The 23,639-nt window shown below is 45.9% G+C and overlaps 1 protein-coding gene across 1 annotated transcript; it reads left to right on the top strand.

The window, feature by feature from the left end:
- Nucleotides 1-3,641: 3,641 nt before the first annotated feature.
- Nucleotides 3,642-4,661, top strand: GPR12 (G protein-coupled receptor 12; the record flags this gene model as incomplete). Its single annotated transcript, XM_084268339.1, has 1 exon — nt 3,642-4,661. The coding sequence occupies exon 1, from the start codon at nt 3,657-3,659 to the stop codon at nt 4,659-4,661; it is 1,005 nt and encodes a 334-aa protein (XP_084124465.1). The 5' UTR covers nt 3,642-3,656.
- Between the last annotated feature and the right edge of the window lie 18,978 nt (nt 4,662-23,639).

Raw genomic sequence — 23,639 nt, 5'->3', positions numbered from 1 at the left:
AAATCAGAGCTCTTTAACTACGACCCACCACTAATTTTTGCATCTGTTCATCTTCACAATGCCTAAAAAGAGATTTTTCTCTAAATTACAAGTGGTCTGTACTGTTGCTGGGTGAAATCCATGCCCATGCCATCTGCCCTAATGACCATGACAGTCCACCATCTCACTAAAAGGTGACAAACTGGCAATACAGCATGCAAACATTAGCTTGCTTGTAACACGCTGCAATTGGAATGGAAATAATTCACAAATTAACTGAGTGAATAAACACAGCTCTCTGAAGTCCTGAATTGAAATATTTAATTGAAATGCTGGTTAAAACAGGGTGAAGAAAAGCTTTTACATTTTTTAATGGAACTGTTCTAACTGTAAGAGTGACAGATACTGAAACACCCCAAACATGCCCTGTGTAGATCACAGGAAAGTATTTGTAACCTTGTCACGTAAGAAATCAGTGGACAAGTCAGGAAGACAAAGGTCAGTGACAAGGTGATGTCAGTTTTTAATCCTTTTTATAAAGTAGGAGGGTCACCAGAAATATGAATTAATCATGTTCTCTTAAAATTGCTCAGGCTCTCCTAAAGACCAACTCATCTTGACATGCCTGGGAGGACACGCTTCTCTCCAGGGACAATATAGGGTCTTTGGGAGACCATCTTCTGCACACAAACATCTACATCTGGTGTCTGGTGTGGTTCCTCAGACCCAGGGGCTGAGGTTCAGTTTCTACCTCTCTAGAAGTCCCACTGATCTGCCTGTACCATCCACTACCTAACAGCTTTGCACACCTGGGCACATGTCTCTGGTGTCACCCTCTGAAGACAGCAGGCATATCCACGCACAGGCTGTCTGCACACTGACAGGTGCTCCCTGCTCTAAACCCACTGCTCCTGCAAATCTTTTACACTGCTTAGTAAGCAGCACAGAACCACTGAACAGTTACAGCCTTAAGGTGGTTCCAGAGGTGGCCTGGTCCAGCCCTGCTGCTCAAAGTAGGATCAGTTGGAGCAGTTTGCTCCAACCTGTGATCAGGTTTTGAGTACCTATCTCCAGGATACCTCGCAACCTCTCTGGGCAACCTGTGCCAGGACTCAGACACCCTCGCAGTATGGATAATTTTGAGGATCTGCTGCAACTGAAAGGCCAGCTGACCTCTTCAAGACTAACAAGGGGCTTCCTTACAGGTGGGGCCTACAGAAAAGGTGGAGAGGGACTCTATCAGGGAGAGTAGCGATAGGACAAGTGATGGGAAAGGTGATGGAGTGATTTATCCTTGGTGCTGCCTCTAGGCACATCAAAGATATGAGGGTTGTTAGGAGCAGTCAACATGGCCATGGGGAAGTCATGTGTGACTAATCTAATAGCCTTTTATGAGGACATTACCAGGTGGATAGATGATGCAGTAGTTGTGGTCTACCTTGACCTCAGTGTAGCATTTGATACCACCTCCCACAGCATCCTGTGGCTAAACCGAGGAAGTGTGGTCTGGAAGGTTCAAGTAGTGAGGTGGAGCCAGCAATGTGCCCTCATAGATAACAAGGCCAATGGCATCCTGAGGTGTATTAGAAGGGGTGTGGTGAGTAGGTCGAGAGAGGTCCTTCTCCCCCTCTACTCTGCCCTGGTGAGACCACACCTGGAACATTGTGTCCAGTTCTGGACACCTCAGTTCAAGAAGGACAGGGAACTACTTGAAAGAGGACAGTGCAGGGCCACTAAGATGATGGAGTGGAACACCTTCCTTATGAGGAAAGGCTGAGGGAGCTGGGCCTCTTTAGCTTGGAGGAGACTGAGGGGTGACCTTATTAATGTCTATAAGTATGTAAAGGGCAAGAGTCAGGAGGACAGAGTCAGGCTTTTCTCAGTGATGGCCAGCGATAGGACAAGGGGCAATGGATGCAAGCTGGAGCACAGGAGGTTCCTGAGGAACTTTTTCACTGTGAGGGTGATGGAGGACTGGAATAGACTGTCCAGAGAGGTTGTGGAGTCTCTTTCTCTGGAGACATTCAAAACCTACCCGGACACATCCCTGTGTGACCTAATCTACATGATCCTGCTCTGGCAGGAGGATGGACTAGATAATCTATTCAGGTCCCTTCCAATTCCTAACATTCTGTGATTCTGTGGCAAGGGGTAATGGGTTTAACCTGAAGGAGGGGAGATTTAGATGACATATTAGGAAGAAATCTTTTCTTCTGAGGGCAGTGAGTCCCTGGCACAGGCTGCCCAGAGAAGCTGTAGCTGCCCCCTCCATGGCAGTGTTCAAGGCCAGGTTGGAGGGGGCTTTGGGCAACTGGGGCTAGTGGAGAATGTCCCTGCTGCCCATGGACAGGGGGCTGGAACTGGATGGGCTCTGAGGTCCCTTCCAAACCAAACCACTCTGGGATTCCACGGTTCGTGGGTGCTGTGTCCTGTTGCTGCCCCTCTCAGCACCTCACAACCTCGGACTCTCCATACCTTCCTTCCCCCACCCCACGGACCCCCTGCTTCGGTGGGACGAGGGGAAGAATCACCTCAGGGAGGTACCTCGGGGGCGAGGGTAGGAGTGGGGGGGTAGGGCGGGGGTGGGGGGGAACGTGGGGAGAGAGAGGGGCGTCGCCCCCCCGGCTCCTCCCGCCCTCCTCCTCCCCCTCCCCTACCCCGCGCGCGCGCGCGCGGCGGGAGACACCTGCGCAGGCGTACGCGCACGAGGCAAGCCGCCCCCCCCCCCCCCCAATACACACACACCCTACGCGCGCGCACCCGCGCGCGCGCGGGGGGTGGGGGGGGGGAGAGGGAGGGCGCGCACCTGCGCTGCTCCCTCGGCCCCTTGCGCCGTAAGGGCGGCCGGTCCCCGCTGCCGCCGTGAAGTGGACCACGGCGAACCCTCCGTTCCTCCTCTTCCTCCTGCCTTTTTTCCTTCCTTCCTTCCTTCCTCCGATCCGCCGGGGGAAAGCCCAGGTGACCGTCGCCGGGGGTGCGTGGGGTATGCGGTTGGGGTGTGTGTGTGTGTGTGTGTGTGTGTGTGGCGGTCGAGTCGAGTTTGTAAGTTCTCAGAGGATATCGTCCCCCTTCCTCCCTTCCCCCACCCCCCACCCCCCGCCCCGATACAGCCCAGGCGGGGTTTCCTCACAGGGGGTCGGTGAAGGTATTCTTTCCCCCTCCCCAGCCCTCCCCACCCTCGGCCTCTCCCTCCATGACCAAAAATAATCCCGCTTTGGAATCCTGACTGCGGAATAACGGGGTTTACGCCGCCCCAGAGCCGGCCCATACCCCAAACTGCAGCGTTTTGGGGGATGGGGGTGTTCAGCTGGTTTATGGGCTCCCTCCCATGCCTGTGCCTTTCCCCCTGTGCAGGTGGAGGGAATTGCCTCTGGGATCACTCAGCCTCCCTGTGTCTGTCCCTTGGCACATAAACTCGGGCGCTTTTAAATATTTTTTCCCCGTTTTATTTGGGTTTTCGGTTGGTTGTTTTTTTTTTTTTTTTGTTGGTTTCTTTTGGGTTATGGTTTTGTTTGGGGGGGGGTGTTAAATTATTGTCAGATTTATGTAACAAGTGCCTGCCTGCACACTAGATTGGTGTTACCGTCTAGGGCGTTGCATGCTCTGGGGGTGCTGTATCCAGTGCTGTGTCTGAACATTAAAAAAATGTCTTTCTGTTGAAGAAGACAGGGGTTAAAATGAATGAAGATCTGAAGGTTAATTTGAGCTGGCTGCCTCAGGATCATGTAGAAGCCAGCTCTACCGAGAATGCCTCAGCCGCAGGCTCCTCCCTGGTTCCTGTCGTAGACCCAGAGCCAGAGCTTTTGGTAAACCCCTGGGACATTGTATTGTGTACTTCAGGGACCCTTATCTCCTGCGAAAATGCTATTGTGGTTCTTATAATTTTCCATAATCCCAGTCTTCGTGCTCCCATGTTCCTCCTGATAGGCAGCCTGGCGCTGGCAGATCTCTTAGCGGGCATTGGATTGATCATCAATTTCGTTTTTGCATACCTTCTGCAATCAGAAGCTACGAAACTGGTTACGATTGGACTGATTGTTGCCTCTTTCTCAGCATCTGTCGGCAGCTTGCTGGCTATTACTGTTGATCGTTACCTCTCCCTGTATTACGCTTTGACTTACAATTCGGAGAGGACTGTCACTTTTACCTATGTCATGCTTATATTGCTCTGGGGAGCATCTATCTGTATTGGACTGCTGCCTGTAATGGGCTGGAACTGCCTCAGAGATGAATCCACCTGCAGTGTTATCAGACCACTCACTAAAAATAATGCAGCAGTCCTTTCGGTCTCTTTCTTGCTTATGTTTGCCCTCATGCTGCAGCTCTACATACAAATCTGTAAAATCGTGATGCGCCATGCCCATCAGATTGCCTTGCAACACCATTTCCTGGCCACTTCCCACTATGTGACCACCCGAAAAGGAGTGTCTACTTTGGCCATTATTTTGGGGACTTTTGCTGCTTGCTGGATGCCTTTTACGCTCTATTCTTTAATAGCAGATTACACCTACCCTTCTATATACACCTATGCCACCCTCCTGCCAGCTACCTACAATTCCATCATCAATCCGGTAATATATGCTTTTAGGAACCAGGAGATACAGAAAGCACTCTGGCTCATCTGTTGTGGCTGCATTCCTTCTAACTTGTCTCAGAGGGCAAGATCACCCAGTGATGTCTGATTGGCAGCTAGGAGGACGTTCCTTAACATGTTACTTTCCAGACATTCTTGCAACGCTGTCTTTGGTTTAGATGCATTCGTTAAATGGTGTGTGATGGGTTCGTATAAAAACCACAGGATGCACTGACCTTTCTGTAAACGGAAAACCCCAGCGACCCAAGTGAATTAAGTGGTTTAAGGGAGATTTCCAAAATCAAAATAATCAGTGTTCTTACAGATTTGTAATGTTGCTCAGGGTCTTTTTGTTATATTACCCAGACTTTGCCATGTTTGCCATGATTTTACCTTAAGTTTGCTAATTAAAATTAGATTGAAACAGCATACCTCCTTTGAAATTGTTTATGTGATTGAGTTTAGTCATGCTGCATGTTACAGTCTGTTGTCGGGATTTTTTTTTCCCCTCTTTAATTATCTCTTAAAACAAAAAGGAAAACCCGAGTCCTGTTACCCCATCAGAATGCTCTTCAAAATAATGGCCCATTGTACTGATTTATGTGGTATTTATTGTAATAATCTCAGTGCAACACATTTGCTCTTAAGTGAGGAAGTACTTGTGTAGCTTTTTATTTTTCATCCCAGCATGAATTAGCTTGATAATTGTTTGAAAGGGTTACCTGCTCTCTCCTCAATCCCAGCTGGGTGTTAAGACAGAAGATAGGCTTTACCTTCCATTTCAGAAGTCAGCCATGTGTTTTCACTTAGATATGGGACATCAGAAGTCGTTACACTATTAATTTTAAAAGCAATTCGGGGGTGGGGGAAACTTCAAAATTGAGGAAACAATATGGCCTCTTTTGGTCAGGCATTTGTGAGAGATGCAACCCTAAGTTTCTTGGACAAGTTTATCTTTTCAGCAGTGTATAAGAAGATACCTAATAAAATACCCTACAGACTGCTCACAACTCACATTCAGCATCCAGGTGAAGTGGTTCCCCCTAAGTTTGTTACCGAGTGCCATTTGCTTTCACTGTTCTGCTGTAGAATTTGACATGCTGCAGTTTGTAAATTCTTAGGGCATATCTGGTTCACAGCCGTTCGCAACCGGAACCGCAACACGAAGGAACATTGTTCTCCTGTTCCGGCGGCTTCACCCGTTACAGACTGTGACGCTTCCCGCTGTATGCGTGTCACTCCATCGTAGGACGGTAGCGCTGGTCTGGACAGCAGCACTGCCTCTCCTGAACGGTTACATTTCAAGCTGCTTCTAACCTTTCACTGAAGCCGCACTAGAACGCGCTAGAAATAAAACGTTGTTCTCTAGTTTGAAGGCTTGATTGTCAGAGGGGAAAGCTGCCTGGCAGATGTCTTCGTGAGACTCGAGGTGTAAGCCTGGTGTCAGCGCGTGGGGGTTTGCAGTACCGTGGCTGGGAGCTCGGTGTGTTAGTAGTGCCCTGGCATCAGCAGGAGGTTATGTTCCCTCGAATGTCGAAGTCAGTATACTGGATTGTTGCTTCAGTATCTTCCATTCCATTAAAAAAAAAAACCCAAACCAACAAACTCAAGTGTAAAAATAGCAATATTTACAGTTCAGTGAAAAAAAAAATATACCTGTATAGTATAGATAGTAGAGACAACTGTGTTGCTGGTCTGGATTTTTCCAAATGGAATCTGTCCTTCTCCCGTGGACGTTTTCACATGGACTGTAGCTTTTTGTGGCAGAGTTTCTGTGGCGTTAGGAATCATATGCTATACACAAAGCTGAATCTCAAATGTGAATGAGTTGTCTGTAAACAAGGCTCTGTAGAGGTTTTTAGGAGTAATAATTAATTTCAGTTGCAAGGCTGGGTTCAAATTCCATTATTTACTTGGTTCAACCTTCGTGATATTTGGCTCTTACTTTGTAATCTGATTAGTTTAGTAATTGCATGGCATGGTCCAGTAGAGCTGTGAACTTGCAGCTCCCTTGGCTTCACTGCGATTTTACAGATGCTCAGCACAGTTAAGACTATGGCCCCTGCTCAGCGTAGGATATTGGTGTTCTTTATCTGCTTCTGAATGCTAATGAAACTCTAGTCATTGCATTTTGTTATGAATTTTTGTATAAGAAATAATCACTGCATAAATACCCATGCTATGTATGCGTGCGGTTTTGCAAGTATGCAAAGTATTGGGAATAAATGGCAGCAGAAGTCATGAGCTGAATAATGCAGAGAGGTTGAATAATGCAGAATGGCACTTTTAAAAGCAGAAAGTAAGTTAGTCATGCAGAGTTTCCCCCCCTCCCCCCCCCCCGCCTTTTTTCCCCCTGTTTGTTCTTTTTTTAATCAAATTGCTAAAAAGTGTGATGAAGATGAGCAGCTACAACTGTGACCGAAATTCAGTCCTGAGAGCAGCTGTTGTTTTGCTTATGCAGACCTGTTCTCATCCTCTTGGATGACCTCACAGGTAGTAGTGTTTTCCTCTCCATAACGCCCGGGTGGTAGGGAAGCCAGAAGAAAACAGCACAGAGGGAGATAATGTTGTCCCATCTTTTCATGCTGGTTCACCTAATGTCCTTGTCATCTTCTTCGCTCCACAGGCTGCTCAAGTCTGCAGAGGCGCTCCAGAGTGCCAGGGGAGCCGACCTTTTCCTTGTGCCAGAGCAGAGAGACTTGTAATTGGAAGCTCCTCTCCTGAGGAGCAGTGTGAGTCAAACAGAGGAAAGAAAGATTAATTATAGAAGTCCCACAAAGCTAGCTCGTGGGGATGTGATTTGCCCTCGTTTGAGGAGCAGTGCATGGTTACCTTTCACTACAGACAGATGAGAAACATGGTTATGCCACCCAGGCTACCGCTGTGACCTCCAGCGAGGATGCCATCTCTTCCAGAAGTATGTTCTTAAAAGGAGACTGTGCAGCATAGGCCAGAAAACCTTTCTGGAAGGCAGTGATTGAGGTTTGCCCACCACCAGCAGACCAACTTTAACATGGTCTGCAGTACTGGGTAGATGCCACCGGACATTGACACTTGTGACCCATCTCTTGGGAGCAGGGGCAGAGCTGCCGGTATAAAGCTGCCAACTTGACTCAGAGTTACAGTGCAGGCCCCCCCTCTCTCTATGGTGAGCTGCCAGAATCCATTCAAGATCCCTTAAAAACTAGCAGAAATACATCCAGTTTACAGGATTCTGGCATTTTGTTGTCCCATCAAACACCACCCGTGCTTAAGGCCAGGGGTGTTGGATTCACCATTCTATGTACAGGGAAGTATCTCTCACATTTCCATCGTAATGGCAAAAGGCTTGTTTCTTAATGTGTAACTTAGTTTACAGAATTGAAGTTCATTTTTATTTATTAGCATGCTCTACCTTGATTTGCAGCATTCACTGTAGTCATTTTTTTCATATATTCATCTTCAAAGCTTGGGAGAGGATTATGATTTTTTTTTTAAACTATTCCTCCTAGCAGTAAGATTTCAGCAATAAGGGGAAATATGTTTTCAGCACAAGAGCAATAAAATTCTCCATGTTGCAGATGCTATGAACTGCTGAGTAAACTCAGAGCAATAGAGAGGAAGCAATATATTCTTTAGGCAAAAAAACTTGTAACTTCCTTAAGGATTTTAAGCAAAAGTCTTCCTTTGTTAAACAGTTGCTATCAGGTTGATGTGGGGGTGTTATTTCTGGTTGGTTTGTGTTACAAGTATTGAGTTCCCAAATAGGAGTACTCAGCAATACCCTTTCACCATAGTTCTTAGCTCCTGAATTTGTGCTACTTGCAAGAGAGAATTGTGTACTGCAGTGGGGATTTTTATTCTCTGCGTTGTCTGGCATGAAGTTGCACAGCATTCTGTGGATAAATTCATGGTGTTCAGGATTTCTGATTGTAACTTAAACTTCACCAAACAAAAACCTGACAATACCCAGGTTGGTGATGCCCATCCAGATGGGTATGATAAATGGTGCTAGCTGAAGACAGCTTGACTTAAAAGAAACAAGATTATGGTGTCCCTGAAGAAAACCCCTACCAACATCCAGAGTGTTTGGAAACAAGCTGAAAGGCCTATTACTATCGCTGCTGTATCTTCCTGCCCTGGGTGCTCAGTGATGTAAGGAGCTGCATCCATCCTTCATGTTCACAGGCCAGCCTTGAGGTATTTTGGGAGTCACTTTTATGAAACCCCTCCACGGACAGAAGTGAGCTTTAGCTTAGGCCAGCATCCATTCTGTCCCCAAAGAGTTATTTTTTATTGCCTCATTATTTTTTTTTTAGGGCTTGTTTAACTTTTAAAAAGAAGGTACTTGTGGATGCATTTCTCAGATGTGATGAGCAACCTGCTAGTGTGACGTTGCTACAAATAAGGCCCCTGAAATGTAGCCACACTCTTTAAAAGAAAAATGCTTCTCTACCATTCAGAACCACGTTTTCAGAATGTTTGCCCCGAGTTTTGTGGTGAGAAAGCATGTGCAGTCTGGTTTTTCTAGGTACAATGAAGGCAGACAAATAAGAATTGGACAGCGTGGTGACTACTTAAAAAGCCCACCAGCTGTACTGGCACTTTTATCTGAGATATGTGTGGTTCTTGGTCTTTGAAACAGAAACCAAGTCTGGGAACTTTCTAGATAATCCTGAGTCCTGGTAAGCTTTGTAGCAAAAGTAGGAGGACTAGCATGGCTGCCATTGCAAAACAAATTGATGTAACAGCTGGGTACCTGCACACCAGCTGTAGACAAAGTCCTACATGTATAGGAATAGTACCAGAAGAAGGTGAAGAGCATGTATTTAAATCACTCTGCTGCAAGAAGCCAGTATCAGGTAGACCCTCCCTGGATATGGACCCTATGGTGTAACAGTTAAAGGGTATTGTAAAGGGCTGTTTGCCAGCTATTCAGGAGAAGGTGGTCTACCTTTTGAGGGGAATCAAGAATGCAGCTAGATCTGTGAAAGAAGTAATTAAGGATGATGTTAAATACCTACTTGTAGACTCATCACATCTCTTTGGGAGAAGGTCTGAGACTCATTCTAAGGCTTTACTTGGCTGCCTTTTGGATCAGGAACAAGAGGCTGTTCCATACATTAAAAGCAGTAAATAATCAGCCCTTCTTTGTACATTTATCAAAAGGAACAAGTAGCTGTTTGCAGAATTGTCATTTGCAACTAGACTACATCTTTTAAATAATGCCACAGGAGCCACTTGGCAAAAACAGTTCCACAACTTCAGTGGTAAACTTAGAAAACCAGAATTTTCACATGCTTGGCATAGCACACCTTAGGAAGAAGCCCTGGAACTTGACTAGTATTGGGCAGCAGGGCTCTGCAAAAGCATGTGGAATTTAGTGCTTAACAAGAAGATAAAAAATAAACAATAATGTATTTTTTAAAGGCAGAGCAGGTAGCTGTACATTACTGTGATTGGGAAACACAGTTTTAAATAATGTTTCAGTTTCTGCCATTATATAAAGCAGTGATTTACCCTCTCTTTCAGTGCCACTTGTAGTTTGGCTTAGAGTGGTAGTCTAGAGATGGGCAAAAGGAAAAAAAAAGATTTCTTGATCTCTGCTTATGAGAGGGGATTAAAAGGAAGAGGTATGCTTTATACATCATGAATAAGCAATAGTACTGGAAAGAGGAATCAGGCATGCTAATCTCCCCTGTCTCTTGGTAAAAGAATGATGGGATGTTTGGTAAACAGGGAGGTGGCATATCTGAAAATACTGGCTTGGTACAAGAGGGAATTACCCCATAAAACTGTGTGCTTCTGGCTTCCTCAGAGCAAGAACTTGCAGTTCCTTTTAATGGATCAGAAATCTGGATGAACTGCAAAGATATTTGCTTTCACATTAGGTGGATGATGAAAGATGAGAGGATGGAAGTCTTTATGACTTGGTGAATCAGCCACGTACTTAGTGCTTGAGCTTGGGTAGGAAGGATGCTTGAATAAATGCATCCCCTGTGAGAAGGTGATTGTGACCTTACCCAACATACACAGAGCATCTGAGAGGGGCCCTGGGGCAGCTGCTGTTCTGGGGTGTAGTGCAGCAGTCCTTGAGGCTGTTGGATTGCTGTTCCTGTTGAATGGTGTCCAGAGAACAGCAAAGAGAAAATGTGATCCGAAGTGAGGGAGGTCTCCTCCCAGGAAAACACAACTTCTTATGTTTTATTCAGCTTACTACTTGTCTTGTCTGACATGACTCAACTTGGAATCAGGAGAGGGTGTTTGTGGAAAAAATACTAAAAATATAAAAGTAGAACCAACAGGAGTTTATTTTACATTAAGTCATTAAATATTTAATCTAAAGAGCAGCTGAGCCTGTGACTTTACAGTAACTGTTTCCTTGAAAACATTATGCCTCTGCACTAAAGAATTGAAGAAGTCTATGCTGTAGCTTATTCACAAAATTGTTGTAGATCTTGTAAGCCAGGCAAGAAGAAGAAACAGTTGCACATTTCACTGTAATATAAACTTCAGGAACAAAAGACAAAAAAACAATCCACAAAAAAACCCCAAACCAACCTGAGTGTAGGTTAGATGAAACCATATTGCAATTAACTAACGCATCACTGCTGTGAGCAGACCAGTTCAGGGCCAGTTCAGTGCTGTTGAGAGGATAAGGGGAGGTTTTTCCAGTGGAGGTTTGTACAAATGGGTTGAGAGAGTAAACCTCATTTGAAAACAGAGGTCAGTCAAACTTTGCATCCCAAGCTCTTTGAATTGCCTTTGAAGGAAATTGCCCCCACTTCCCCAGACTTTTTGTTTTGCACTCTACATCTGCCAAGGCAAGTTTTACAAACCCTTGCTGGCATGCCAAATATCTAACTGGAAAAGGTAGTGTTATGGGTTTCCCCTTCCCAGGTGGGGAGAAGACCTTTATGCCCCAGAACCAGTGATCTCATTTACTAGGTATCCCTAAGTAAAACAGACCTTTCTAGAAAGTGTAGGGTGCTTATGGACATGTTGTTTTTCCCTGGTAGTGGTATGTCTGGCAAAGTCCTTTTTGTTTCAATACAAACATTGGTTTGTGGTTGGACTTAAAGGTCTTTTCCAACCTAAATGATTCTGTGATTGTAAGAACCAGCGCTGTATGCTTAGGGAAAAGCTTATTTACAGAGGTTTTAATAGATAATTATAACCCTTTCAAGTATATCAGCAGCACTTTTTCATCATACAGTTTTGAGCATTTGCCTTACATTGGAAGTTTATTTTAGTCCTGGTTTCTCAAGGAAAAAACAAGCCAATACTAACTGCACATCTTGAAGACTGCATCCTGCAAGGATTTACCTTAGAAAACGGAAGGGCCTTCCACTGTTAAGGAGCAGATGACAACAAAATAGATTTTTTTAAAAAAAAATTTAAATTATAAACTATTTCTTAAAAGGAAATACCAGTGTTCAGGTTTAACTTAACTTAAATACTAGTTATATTACATGCTGAGTGGAGAAAGAGTTTCTTAGAGTATTTTGGTATGCCATTAAATTAATTATTATGAGCTATCATACTTAAATAGTATAATTACATACTTAAATATATATGCATAATTATTATGATTATTTAATTTACTTTTTATAGGTATCATATGCTGGATATCCTACTTCATACCTTCAGTGTTGTAATGGTAAAACTGTAACCTCTTTGCTGAGGCAGTTTGATATTATTAAAGAAAAACATTGCCAAACTTGAATGAGTGTTGCAAACACTAGAAGAATCAATGGTAAGTAATTGCTATTTCAGCAAAGACAAACCAGAGATTTTGGAAGGGAGCCGAATTCTCATGTCTTTTTAATTTGGACAAGTCCCACTGCCAACTTTGGGATTACAGGAATGTTTTATATGGCCACATCTGGGACAGAATACAAGAAGGATATTGATCGTATAGCAGTTGTATGGTCCTGTGTACACTGTTCCCTGTGCTCTCTCTCTCTTCAACCCCCTTCCTTTCTAGGTGCTTTGGGTTAGGACAGGTTGTGAGTCTAAACAGCAGTCCATACAGTCACATTTTGCCCTGGCTGGTGTTAATCTGGGGAGTATTACAGTATCTAAAAACAGGTATTTATTTTTTAAAGTCTCATACTCCACACAAAATACACATGCTCCAGGGGCTTTCAAGGGAAAGGGACTAGGACCTTTTAAGATTTGTGTCCAAGAGCTCTTAAAACATTGGTTACTTATGGGTACCATAGAATTTTCTTCTTACTTCAGTGCTTGCTAAGATGAAACCTGTGGAAATAGTCAGGAATTCAGCTTCTGCTGCATTCAGGGAAGAGATATATTGTGATATGCAGGTGAAAGCAGCATAACCTGACCCTTCTAAACACTGATAGACCCACATCCTGAAAGGGGTGTACTGTTGTGTCCCCACCTGGGGGTTTTTGCTTTGCTGCTCCTTGCTTGCCCTCTGACAAGGTGCTCCCTCCACATACGAGCAGCGCTGGGTTCACCTTGTGGTGCCTCTGCCCCAAAGGGCTCCCAAGCAAGGAGCTTTTCTGCCCTGTGGGTCACGTTGTGTTTGGAAGGGAGCGCTGCTCTCAGCAGAGAGCTTTCTGGAGACATGATAGAAAACAGTGAGCCTTCTTCAGTCACATTCCAACCAAATTTCAGCCCCTTCCTTTGGTACTTCCCTTGCAGTGTAAGCAGAGACTTCCCTTGGTCTAGGAGGACAGGGGTAATTTGTTGCTGGGAATTAGCACCTGCCAGCATGCAGCTGTCCCAGAGCAGGGTGACTGAATGAACAGTACTCTGCTTCTGAACCAGGGCTGGTCCCACAAGTTAAAACACAGGAGGAAAATGCACTGTTCCAGGATGTGTGATCTGTGCCAAAAGTGTGTGATGGGTATTGCAGCTGAAGAGGCTGCCTAGATTGCATACACATCCACAGAGCAGTTTACTCTGGCAATCTCTTGGGTTACTTGCCTGTGCTCAGATGGATTCTCCACTGAAGCAGACAGCAGTCCCATGTATGTGTGAGGAAAAGAAGAATATGGACTTTTCTGTTGGGCCTCAACCAGAGCCCACTGGAGGAAATGGCTGTGCTTATTGTTGTGATGATTTCTAGAAACTGCTACCTTAGACCTCTATCCATGTTGTATGTCTACATCCTTTTACTCTTTGGGGCTAAAATGTGCAGTCATGTCACCCTTGGTTTGGTCTCAGCTTTACTGTCACAGCCAAAACCTACAAAGTTGATTGTAAATGTGTTTACAAATAAAAAGAGAATGCATAGGATGAAATGTTAGAACTGTGCCTCTGAAATAAAGCTGTATAACTTGGTGTTTAACTTCAGGCCATGAAATTTGGAGTACCCTGGGCTAATAGAACCGCTTTTCATTTTCAAACATACTAACTAGACCCCTACTTTTTCTTTTTTTGTTGTTTAATTGCCAAACAGAATCGAAAATAACCCGTGGGTTACCATGCTCATCTCCTGAAATTCTTGGAGTGAACTTGGAGGCAACATAGGATTAATGTAAACTCCTGATACAGTTGACTACAGTGTGGTTCCAATGCTGAATGCTAAGAGCTGTAGCAAAAGCAGCTGCACGGGGGTAGTACTGATGCTAACACATTTCATTAGGAGCCAAATGGCTTTAAACCAGTAATTTAAATTCTTCATATTGTGCTTTTTATATGAGAACCAATTACTGGTTTAGCACATAAAGGCCTGTGGTTATTTCTTATACTAATTTAGGTTTTTTTCATTTAGCTGTGGTTGAGGTTTGAACCATAGCTTGCCAGTATATGAAGTAATTTTAAAAGGAAGTGAAACAACTTTGCCTCAGTTTCCCTTAAGATTAAAGCTTTGGATTGCAACTACAGAGCTTCTTGTTGTATACAAGATAGTCATTTAATGCACTTTATTTAAAGAAAGGCACAAATTATTTTGTTTATAAAATGTTAAATTGCACTATGCTGTAAGAATTGGTTACTAAATATAAACTGTACAGTTTTGTAGTCAACATTGTAAGTGTTTAGTCATAAATGATTGAAACAATTACATGTTTCAGTTAAATGTTAATTTTATATGTGGTATATGTCACCATAAATAAATCTTTCTTTCTAAAAAAAAAAAAAAAAAGTTGTCAGCTTCATTTCATTGAATTTCACATTCTATTTCAAATAACAAGACATTATTCTTTTTAAATATCTAAAATTAAGTATTTTCCAGTGTGAAGAGATGGCAGATAACCCTCACTGAACTTGGGGGATTAAATTCAGATGTGCAGACTTCAGCTGACCTTCTGTAGATCCCCTGCACCCATTTACACTGCAGAAGGAAACACCAGGCACTACAGCTGGTACAAAACATCTGAAAGCAGAGCTAACAGGAATTCCTGAGTGCAGAGCTGTAGGTGAGAGCCAGGCTGCCCTTCCAACTCTACCCTTCTTCCCAAACTAATCTTCCTCTCTGACATTTCTCTCCTGACCACTGCATACACTGGGGTCTGGGGGGCAAAACTCAACACGGGTGTGTAACAGTGTCTGCAGTGGGTCTCCTTAAATGGATGTTGATACTTAATCATGGAAGGGTCCAACTCCCCTGCCAAAGCAGCTCCCCAGCTCATGTTGCACAGACAGGCCTCCAGACCGGTCTTGAATGTTTGAGTTAGTGATCCTTAACTGGCTGAGGTAAGAGCTGAAAGAAACTATGTGAACCTGGAATATTTTTTTAGAAGTTTGATCCTGATCCTCCAATTAAGCACCTGCAAACCCAGAGACATGATCAGAGTTCTGTTCTTCCAGTTTGCTACAGACAGGCTAAATGAAAATGGTGGACTGGCTCACTTTCATTTATTTATTTTTTTAAAGTATATTTTAATTCTCCTGAATGGTTTTCTTGAATACCCACCTTATTTCCCAGGCATGTAAACTGATGGAATGAGCAACATCTCTGAGGGTAAAATTGGCTATTGTGTGCCACAGCCAGTGAAAATATGGCTTCTGAAAGAACTTGACCCCACTGGCTGACAGATGCCCAGGTAAGTAATGGAGAATGAGGTTCCTTCCTTTCTACTGTGCAGGAGTACAGTCCTGTAGCTCAGGTACATCCTGGAGAAGGTCTCAGTGAAGTTTATTTCTGCCAGACACAGCTGTTCTCTCCAGCTCCACATCAGACATTCAGGCACTGGCTACTTTGTCTAGAGAGGAGGACATTGGTATGGTGGTGCAGGGGCAGAGTCCCAGTGTGAAATCACATGGCCTGGGCTGCTTGGCAATCTCCTTGGGCTTAATTGCTGCAGCCTAATGTAGGACAGTAAATTAAACCAGCTGCTGCAGTCAGGAGGACCAGGAACAAGCAGGGAACAGCAGAGATGGATGGTTCCAGCAGCTTGGTGTCACTGTGTTAGTGCCCTTTCCACACCTGCTATCAGCCTTAGGGCTTACTATCAGTCTCAGGTGGATATAGGAGTAAGAGGGCAAAGCAGCTGACTATAAATAGAATAGTAAAAACCTGCCAAAACTTAATGGTACTTGGCCAGAATTGGAAAGGAATTCCTATTGAAGTGGTGGAAGTATGGGTGGTGCTACAGAACTGGTTGGTGTCCTTGTTGCATTCTTGTACAGTGCAGATAACGGTCCAGCAGTGTCACAGGCTCAGGAAGCAGCACTGTTAATGAACCAGTGGTTTGGATTAATTGGGAACTGCAGGCATTGGCAACACTTAGACCACCCAGCAGCAACTACTTGGTGCCCTCTGCCAGATGTATAGCGCTGTATACACTGTGACTGGATATCAGATACGTCAGCTAAGGCTGGAACTAAGCAGAGGGGAACAGCAGAACTCTGAATAATGGATATGCAACAGAAAACCAGGTGTTATATTCTTAGGAACAGACTTATTTATAGCAGGATATCAAAGAGTGCCTACAGCCTCAGCACTGTCCTGTGGCAGGAATCTTGGACGTGAGTGCAAAGCCTGAGGCCCGTGCAGTTAGTGGATATTTGGCCTTTGTCACTGAACACTGAATAGGAAATACCTGCTATGATGGCATGGTTTAACTGACTGACAGCTAAAGCAGCCACACAGCTCACTACACACCCACTCCCCTGAGGGGGACAGGGGAGAGAATCAAAAAGACAAAGGTAAAACTCCTGGGTTGAGATGAAGAGACTTATTGAGACAGAAGAGCAAGGGAATAATAATGATAAAATAATATGCAAAACAAGTGATGCACAGGACACTTCTCACTGCCAGGAACCAATGCTCAGATCATTCCTGTGTTGTGTGCCTTCCAGACAGCTTTCCCAATTACACACTAAGCATGATGTCATGTGGTATGGAGTATCTTGTTGGCCAGTTGGGGTCAGCTGTCCTGCCTGTGTCCCCTCCCTGCTTCTTTGGCACCCCCATCCTTCTCCTTGGCAGGTCAGTATGAGAAGCTGAGAAGTCCGTGACTGCTTGGCGAGAGCAAAACCACCACTGTATTATCAACATTATTCTCATCCTAAATCCAAACCTCAGCACTACACCAGCTGCTAGGAAGAAAATTCACTGTATTCCAGCTAAAACCAGGACATATGACAAAGTTCCATTTGCAGGTACTCAGGCCTTCTTAAAAACCCTCCATATCACAGAATCGCAGGGGTTGGAAGGGACCTCAAGAGATCATCAGTCCAACCCCCCTGCCAAAGCAGGTTTCTCAGGACAGATCACACAGGTAGACATCCAAACAGGCCTTGAATATCTCCAGAGATAGAACTTTTAACATCATTTTAAAATTCTATAGGGTCATATGGTTCTAAATACTTTTTTTCCCCTCTAGAATTGCTTTTAAAGCTAGCAGTTCAAACATTGCATTTTTTTAAGGGGAGGGGTTTTTTTGGGGGGGTAGGTCATCCTCGTAACAGAAAGGCTCCTCAAGGTTGTTACTCTGCATTCCTCTGACTTGGATGCAAGCTGAACAAGCCCAGTGCTTACAGCATGTTGCAAGCAACTACTACATGCAAATTGGCTCTTACTGGAGCATCTTCTGGTTGAGGATTTTATTGGGATTTTGTTCTTTCATACCTGCCAGCGTGTTTCATCCCCTCATCCTGTGCTAATTGTGGGGATGGTGGCCTTTCAATGCAGGCATTCTTTATCTGACAGCAAAAGGCATTTTAATGTACCAAGACACTGTGGGTCTAGCAGAGCTGATTCCGTTTTTTATCATGATATATGGGGTTTAAATGATGCTTGACAGAGAGCCTATATAAATACATTTTTAAGATGCATCGAGTTTGCCATCATCATCATTTTGAGCTGTCAAGCTGAAAAGCATCCTTTTATGAATTCCAGAACAAGGATCCCCACTCCAAATCTTTCAGCTCATAAGGGGAATGCCGAGGATGCAGGAGAGAGCCTTCACAACTCCACTCTCAGGCACTGGATGGGTCTAATTGGGAGCAAGAAGATTCCAAAATCTCTAGCCTAAGGATTCCCCTTGCTCCCCTGGATATTCTTACTTTTTCACCTTAACAAGAGGGGTGACAAGAGGGGGCTGGAGCAGGAAGCCTTCATGTTTCCCCCTCTCTTACAAGCCATCCATCGCTGCAGCCTCTGGTTCTCACTGAGTTTTTTCCAAGACTGGCCCTTTCTCAGTGGTGCCACTGGTGCTGCAGCACAAGGACATCCATGGACATACCAAACCACGGGTCTCCAATAGCACCATGCAGGAGAAAGAAGGCTATTTGCTAGTTTAGCCCACCAGAAAAGTCTTTCCTTCCTGACATCTGAGCAGATCAGACAGACCCACAGCTTTTGAGAGAATCAAAGGCAAGCTTCCACTTTACTCCCACTGACCAAGAGGCAGGGGACTATCAAAGGTCCCTGCACAGCCTGCAGACTCCTCTTGGGCTCTGTTACCGGCAGAGATGATGGAGTTCACTACCTGGCAAGGTGGCATGTGCTACACTGAGGCAGAGCCAGGCAGCAGCTCATCTCTCCTGTGGTGCTTTGGCTCCTTCTGCAGCCTAGTTTCTTGTTGAAATGGACTCCAGGATTGACTGTCAGTGCTGGACTCTCAATCCCTTCAGACAGCTTTCTGTGAGAACTAATAAAACAGATCTGGGGGTTGTTGTTGGTTTTTTTAATTAAACAGCCTGTTTTAGGGCCTCTGGAGTCCTGTGTGCTGAGGTTGGTTTTGGCTTGGGTTTCCTTCCCACCCTTTTAGGAAGAAATTACAGAAAAATGCCATGGCTTCTTAACACTTGGTGCGTTTTATGCATCATGCTGTCTCTGGACAGCGTTTGTTTCCTTCTACCCAGCCACATGTTGTACACAGCCTTCACAGAAACTCAGGCAGCCATGCCAAGAGCTTCTGTGGTGGTTTGGCCCTGGCTGGAGGCCAGATGCCCACCAAAGCTGCTCTGTCACTCCCCTTTTCAGCTGGACAGGGGAGAAAATAGATATTGAGAGGCTTAGGAGTGGAGATAAGGACAGGGAGAGATCATTCCACAATCAGCCTCACAGGCAAAACAGACTCAACCCAGAATACAGGAAAGAAAACTCTCTAATTGATGACACTGCCCTGCACCCCCAGTGACACCAGAGGTGGGTAATGAGAAGTGTGACCAGCTCTTAAGGCTCCTCCCCTCACCCCTCCCTTCTTAGCAGACTGAGCTTTAGTCAGGATTTCGCTCCCTTCTTCCCCCCAGGTGTCACAGGGGGCGACAGGGATGGGGGGGGTTGGTCAGTTCCTCATGAGTTGTTTTCCTTCTTACCTGGGTGGAGCAGCAGGGGGGTGCATTCCTCCCACCCTTCCCCTGCTCCAGCGTGTGGTCCCACCTATATGAGACAGTCCTTCATGAACTATTCCAACATGAGTCCTTTCCCATGGGGCTTCAGCTCTTCCCCAGCTGCCCCAGCGTGGGTCTCTGCTATGGGGTGCAGCCATAAAGCAGAGAATGTCTCTCAGTCTCTCAGGCCCAGACTGCTCCAGCCTGGTCCCCCACAGAGTCACAACCTCCCCCAGAAAACCTGCTCCAGTGTGGGCCTCTCTCTCTCTCTCCCCACAGGTCCATCCAGGAGCTTGCTCCAACAAAGTTCACAGCGTCTTCCATATGTGTCCACCAGCTCCAGCGTGGGGTCTCAGCTTCCCATCATCTCCCATGGGCTGTGGGGGGGACACTCACTCCACCATGGTCTCCTCCACAGGCTCCAGGGGAACCTTTCCAGTGCCTGAAGCACCTCCTCTCAGCCTCACCTTCACTGACCTCGGTGCCTGCACAGTTTCTTACATCTTCTCACTCCCTTCTCTTGGCACAAAGTGTCTGCTTGTGTTTTCTTTACTCTGAAATAGGTTATCACAGAGGTGCAATGACTGTCACTGATGGGCTCGGCCTTGGTCAGGAGCAGGTCCAGCCTTAAGCCCGGCTGGTGTTTGTTCTGTCAGGCCTAGGGGAAGCTTCTGGATGCTTCTTGCAGCAGCCACCCCTGCAGCCCCCTCCTCCACCATAACCCAGGCACGCAAAACCACAACAGTTACTCCTGATCTTACACTGGCTTCAGCAGCTGCAAGTCAGCTCTAGGACTCCTCTCACAAGGGGCCTGCTTCCCCAGGAGCAGCACCCACCCTCCTCAGATGGTGATGGCAACCATCCCTGCACCCCACAGAGCGCTTCCTAAAATGGGCCATCTCTGCTAGCAGAAGGTGAGGCCAAGGGAGTGTTGTTGGGTTGTTGGCCGCTGCTACAGTGGTCAGCAGGTCACACATTGCTGGGGCCTGGTAAGAGGGGGGCACAAGGGGCAGGCAGCAGCAGGCAGGCTGATTTTCCTTCCCTTGTGACATCAAGTTGCAGGAACAGAGATTTACCTGTCTGGGATCCATTTGCTGCTCAGACATGGTGTGTCTCCTAGTGGGAACAGTCCCCAGGCTAGATGGGTATGGGGGATAAGCCAGGCTTGTCCCGTGGGCCTGCAGATGGGCTGTGCTGCTGCTAGGGGCAGCGGCCTTTCAGCTTCCAGCTCATAATTCAATGTCAGTCTCACGTTTATGCTTATGGGGGGTTGGTTGACTGCAGGCTGAATATGAGCCAGCAGTGTGCCCGGCCAGGCAAGAAGGCCAATGGCATCTTGGCTTGTATCAAAAACAGTGTGGCCAGTAGGTCTAGGGAGGTAATTGTGCCCCTGTACTGGGCATTGGTGAGGCTACACCTCAAGTACTGTGTCCAGTTCTGGGCTCCTCACCACAAAAAGGACATTGAGGTCCTGGAGCGAGTGCAGAGAAGGGCAACCAGGCTGGGGAAGGGGCTGGAGGGCAAGTCATATGAGGAATGGCTGAGGGAGCTGGGGATGTTTAGCCTAGAGAAGAAGAGGCTGAGGGGAGACCTTCTCACCACCTAGAGAGGTGGGCGATGGTCTCTTCAGCCAGGGGACAGGAGATAGGACAAGGGGAAATGGCATGAAGCTGTGCCAGGGCAGGGACAGATTGGACATTAGAAACAAATGTTTTCCTGCAAGAGTTGTCAGGGCCTGGAACAGGCTGCCCAGGGAGGGGGTTGAGTCACCTTCCCTGGATGTGTTCAGAAAAAGGGTGGATGAGGTACTTAGGGATCTGGTTTAGCTTAGGATGGGAATGGTTGGACTTGACGATCTTCAAAGGTCTCTTCCAACCTTGTGATCCTGTGATTCTGTGGTTTTGTCTTAACAGGGAATGTTGTGTTCGCCTTCAGAGATGAGATTTGTTGGAGCCTGGTAGTTTCCCCTATTCTCTTTCTGTGGTTTTTTCCTAGTCCTGTTTGATTCTATTAGAGGCTGTTTTAATGAGCACTCATTAAGCGCACGCGTCTCTCCCCAGAGATCTGAGCCGCGGAATCTCCATCATTTCCGCTGCTTCACAAAGTGATGCGGCGCTTTTGTTTCCACCCGGTTAAAAGCCGAACAAAACGCTGCTCTGGGTCCCTGTCGCTCACCTCGCCTTCAGCCAGCATTTGCACTAAGACTGTTGCTTTTTCCTCTGCTCAGAAGTTGTATTTTCCACCTTTGAAAAGACAGCTTACTGGTATGACATGGGACTTCCCCGAGCACAGGGCTTTCCCATGTGCCGAAGCATCAGCGGATCCCATATGTAACATCACACGCAGCTGCGGTGCAGCCGTAGGTGGTTTCCCCTGTGAATAGCCTGCATGATGATATTATATCACTGTGGAGAGCACTTCCTTTTGGAAATCTGTTCTCAGACAAAAAGCCAGCAGGGCTCTGACCCTCATGGTGGAAAACAGCAAAAATCCCAAACAGCAGCTGAGCACCCGTACAGGTGCCGGTGTGTATGCAAAGGTAGGGCCTTATAGCCACTAATTCAGGCCATTTATGGTGAAGTAGCAGCATTGTTTTTGAAGACATAGAAGCCTTGGCAAATACCTGTGAAGCACTCCACAGCAGATGGCAATGTGAGCAGAAAGAGGTCAGCGATACCAAGCGTGCGGCAAATAACAAATATCTGCTGCTCTTCCTCCTTGCTTCCCTAAGCACTTGGGTGAGACTGTGGCAGGTAAGACTGGTGCTCTCTGTCACTCTGCATTTGCAGGGTTAATGCCTACAAGAAATTGCTGCAGGGAATTTAACAGCTACTTAAGCTTTGAACAATTTCCACTCCGGCAGAAAACTGAGTTCCACTAATATGTCACCCCGTGTCACCAGCTGGTATCCTCTGGAAGAGCACACCACCACCTAGCAGTTGAAATGCTTAACGTAAAAATACCACCTTGTCAAGCTTACAGTGGGACACAGGCTGGTGTCAGCCTTCTGATGAGGCAGGAGCAAACAGCAATGTAAAAGAGAGACAACAATTTGAAAGGCGGACAGCAATAGGGTCGGGAAGGGACAGACACTTGAGGGATTCTGTGGAGCTTTGGGCACTGTGCACCACCTCCCCTTCTGCACTGTAGACATGCCGCTGGTCTGAACCAAGGGGAGACACAGCAATGAGGAGCTCCTAGTCAGTGGGTCAGGTTAAAGGCTGTAAGAAGCCTGAGGTTTACATGACCCATTCCAAGGGACAGAAAGCCTCATCTCCAGTAGGGTTTTACTAGCTGCTTGCTAACACAGATGAAGACTGGCTTCTTTTTTTTTCTGGTGAACACAGAGCCCAAGAGGTATTTTGCAACCATCGTCCATTGGTTCCACTGCAGCAACTAGAACCAGAACTAAAACCAAAATCCTGCCCAGGAGAGATTATCAGTTTGTTGCTGATAGTAAAACCAAGCAAATGTCCAAGCAGGAGAGCAGGACTGGCACAGCATCATGGCTAGGAGAGGGTGTTTCAGAACTAACTGGGGCAGGGATCTGGAGCGTGTTCTACATGAGAGTTTGTCCTCTTCCCTGCTTTGAGCCAGGGATTGGACTAGGGATCTGTCAAGGTCCCTTCCAACCTGAATTATCCTATTGTCCTCATGGAGAATGACACACACCTGTGGGCGTCCAACCATCTTATCCATCAGTCCATGATCACCTTCTGGTCCATTGCATGCTTGGTAAGGCCTACAAAGGACTTGTTTCAAAAGCTTCCAGGCACTGAGCATGTAGCTCCCCATGTCAGCATGTCCAGAGAAAGGCAACGAAGCTGGTGAAGGGTCTGCAGCACAAATCTTAAGAGGAGCAACTGGGGGAACTGGGGTTATTTAGTGGAGAAGAGAAGGCTGAGAGGAGACCTTCTTGCTCTCTACAACAACCTGAAAGGAGATTGTAATCAGGTGGGTGTTGGTCTCTTCTCCCAAGTAATAAGTGATGGGACAAGAGGAAATGGCCTCAAGTTGCACCTGGGGAGATTTAGGTTGGATATTAGGAAAAGTTTCTTCACCAAAAAATGATCAGGCACTGGAACAGGCTGCCCACAGAACTGGTGGAGTCATCATCCCTGAGGGTGTTCAAGAAATGTGTAGACATGGCACTTTGGGACAAGGTTTAGTTGACATGGTGGTGTTGGGTTGATAGTTGGACTTGATGATCTTAGAAGTCTTTTCAAGCCTTAAAAATTTAAAAAAAAAGTTGTTGCCCTTTGAGAAGATGGGCATAAAAATTGGGCTTTCCTGGTTACTGGGAAACTCCCTTGGAAATAAAACTAATTAAAATTACCCCAAGGTCTCCCTT

The sequence above is a fragment of the Gallinula chloropus genome, assembly GCF_964237585.1.
Source record: "Gallinula chloropus genome assembly, chromosome: 1".
Classification (NCBI taxonomy): domain Eukaryota; kingdom Metazoa; phylum Chordata; class Aves; order Gruiformes; family Rallidae; genus Gallinula; species Gallinula chloropus.
This window is presented reverse-complemented; position numbering and strand designations above follow the sequence as displayed.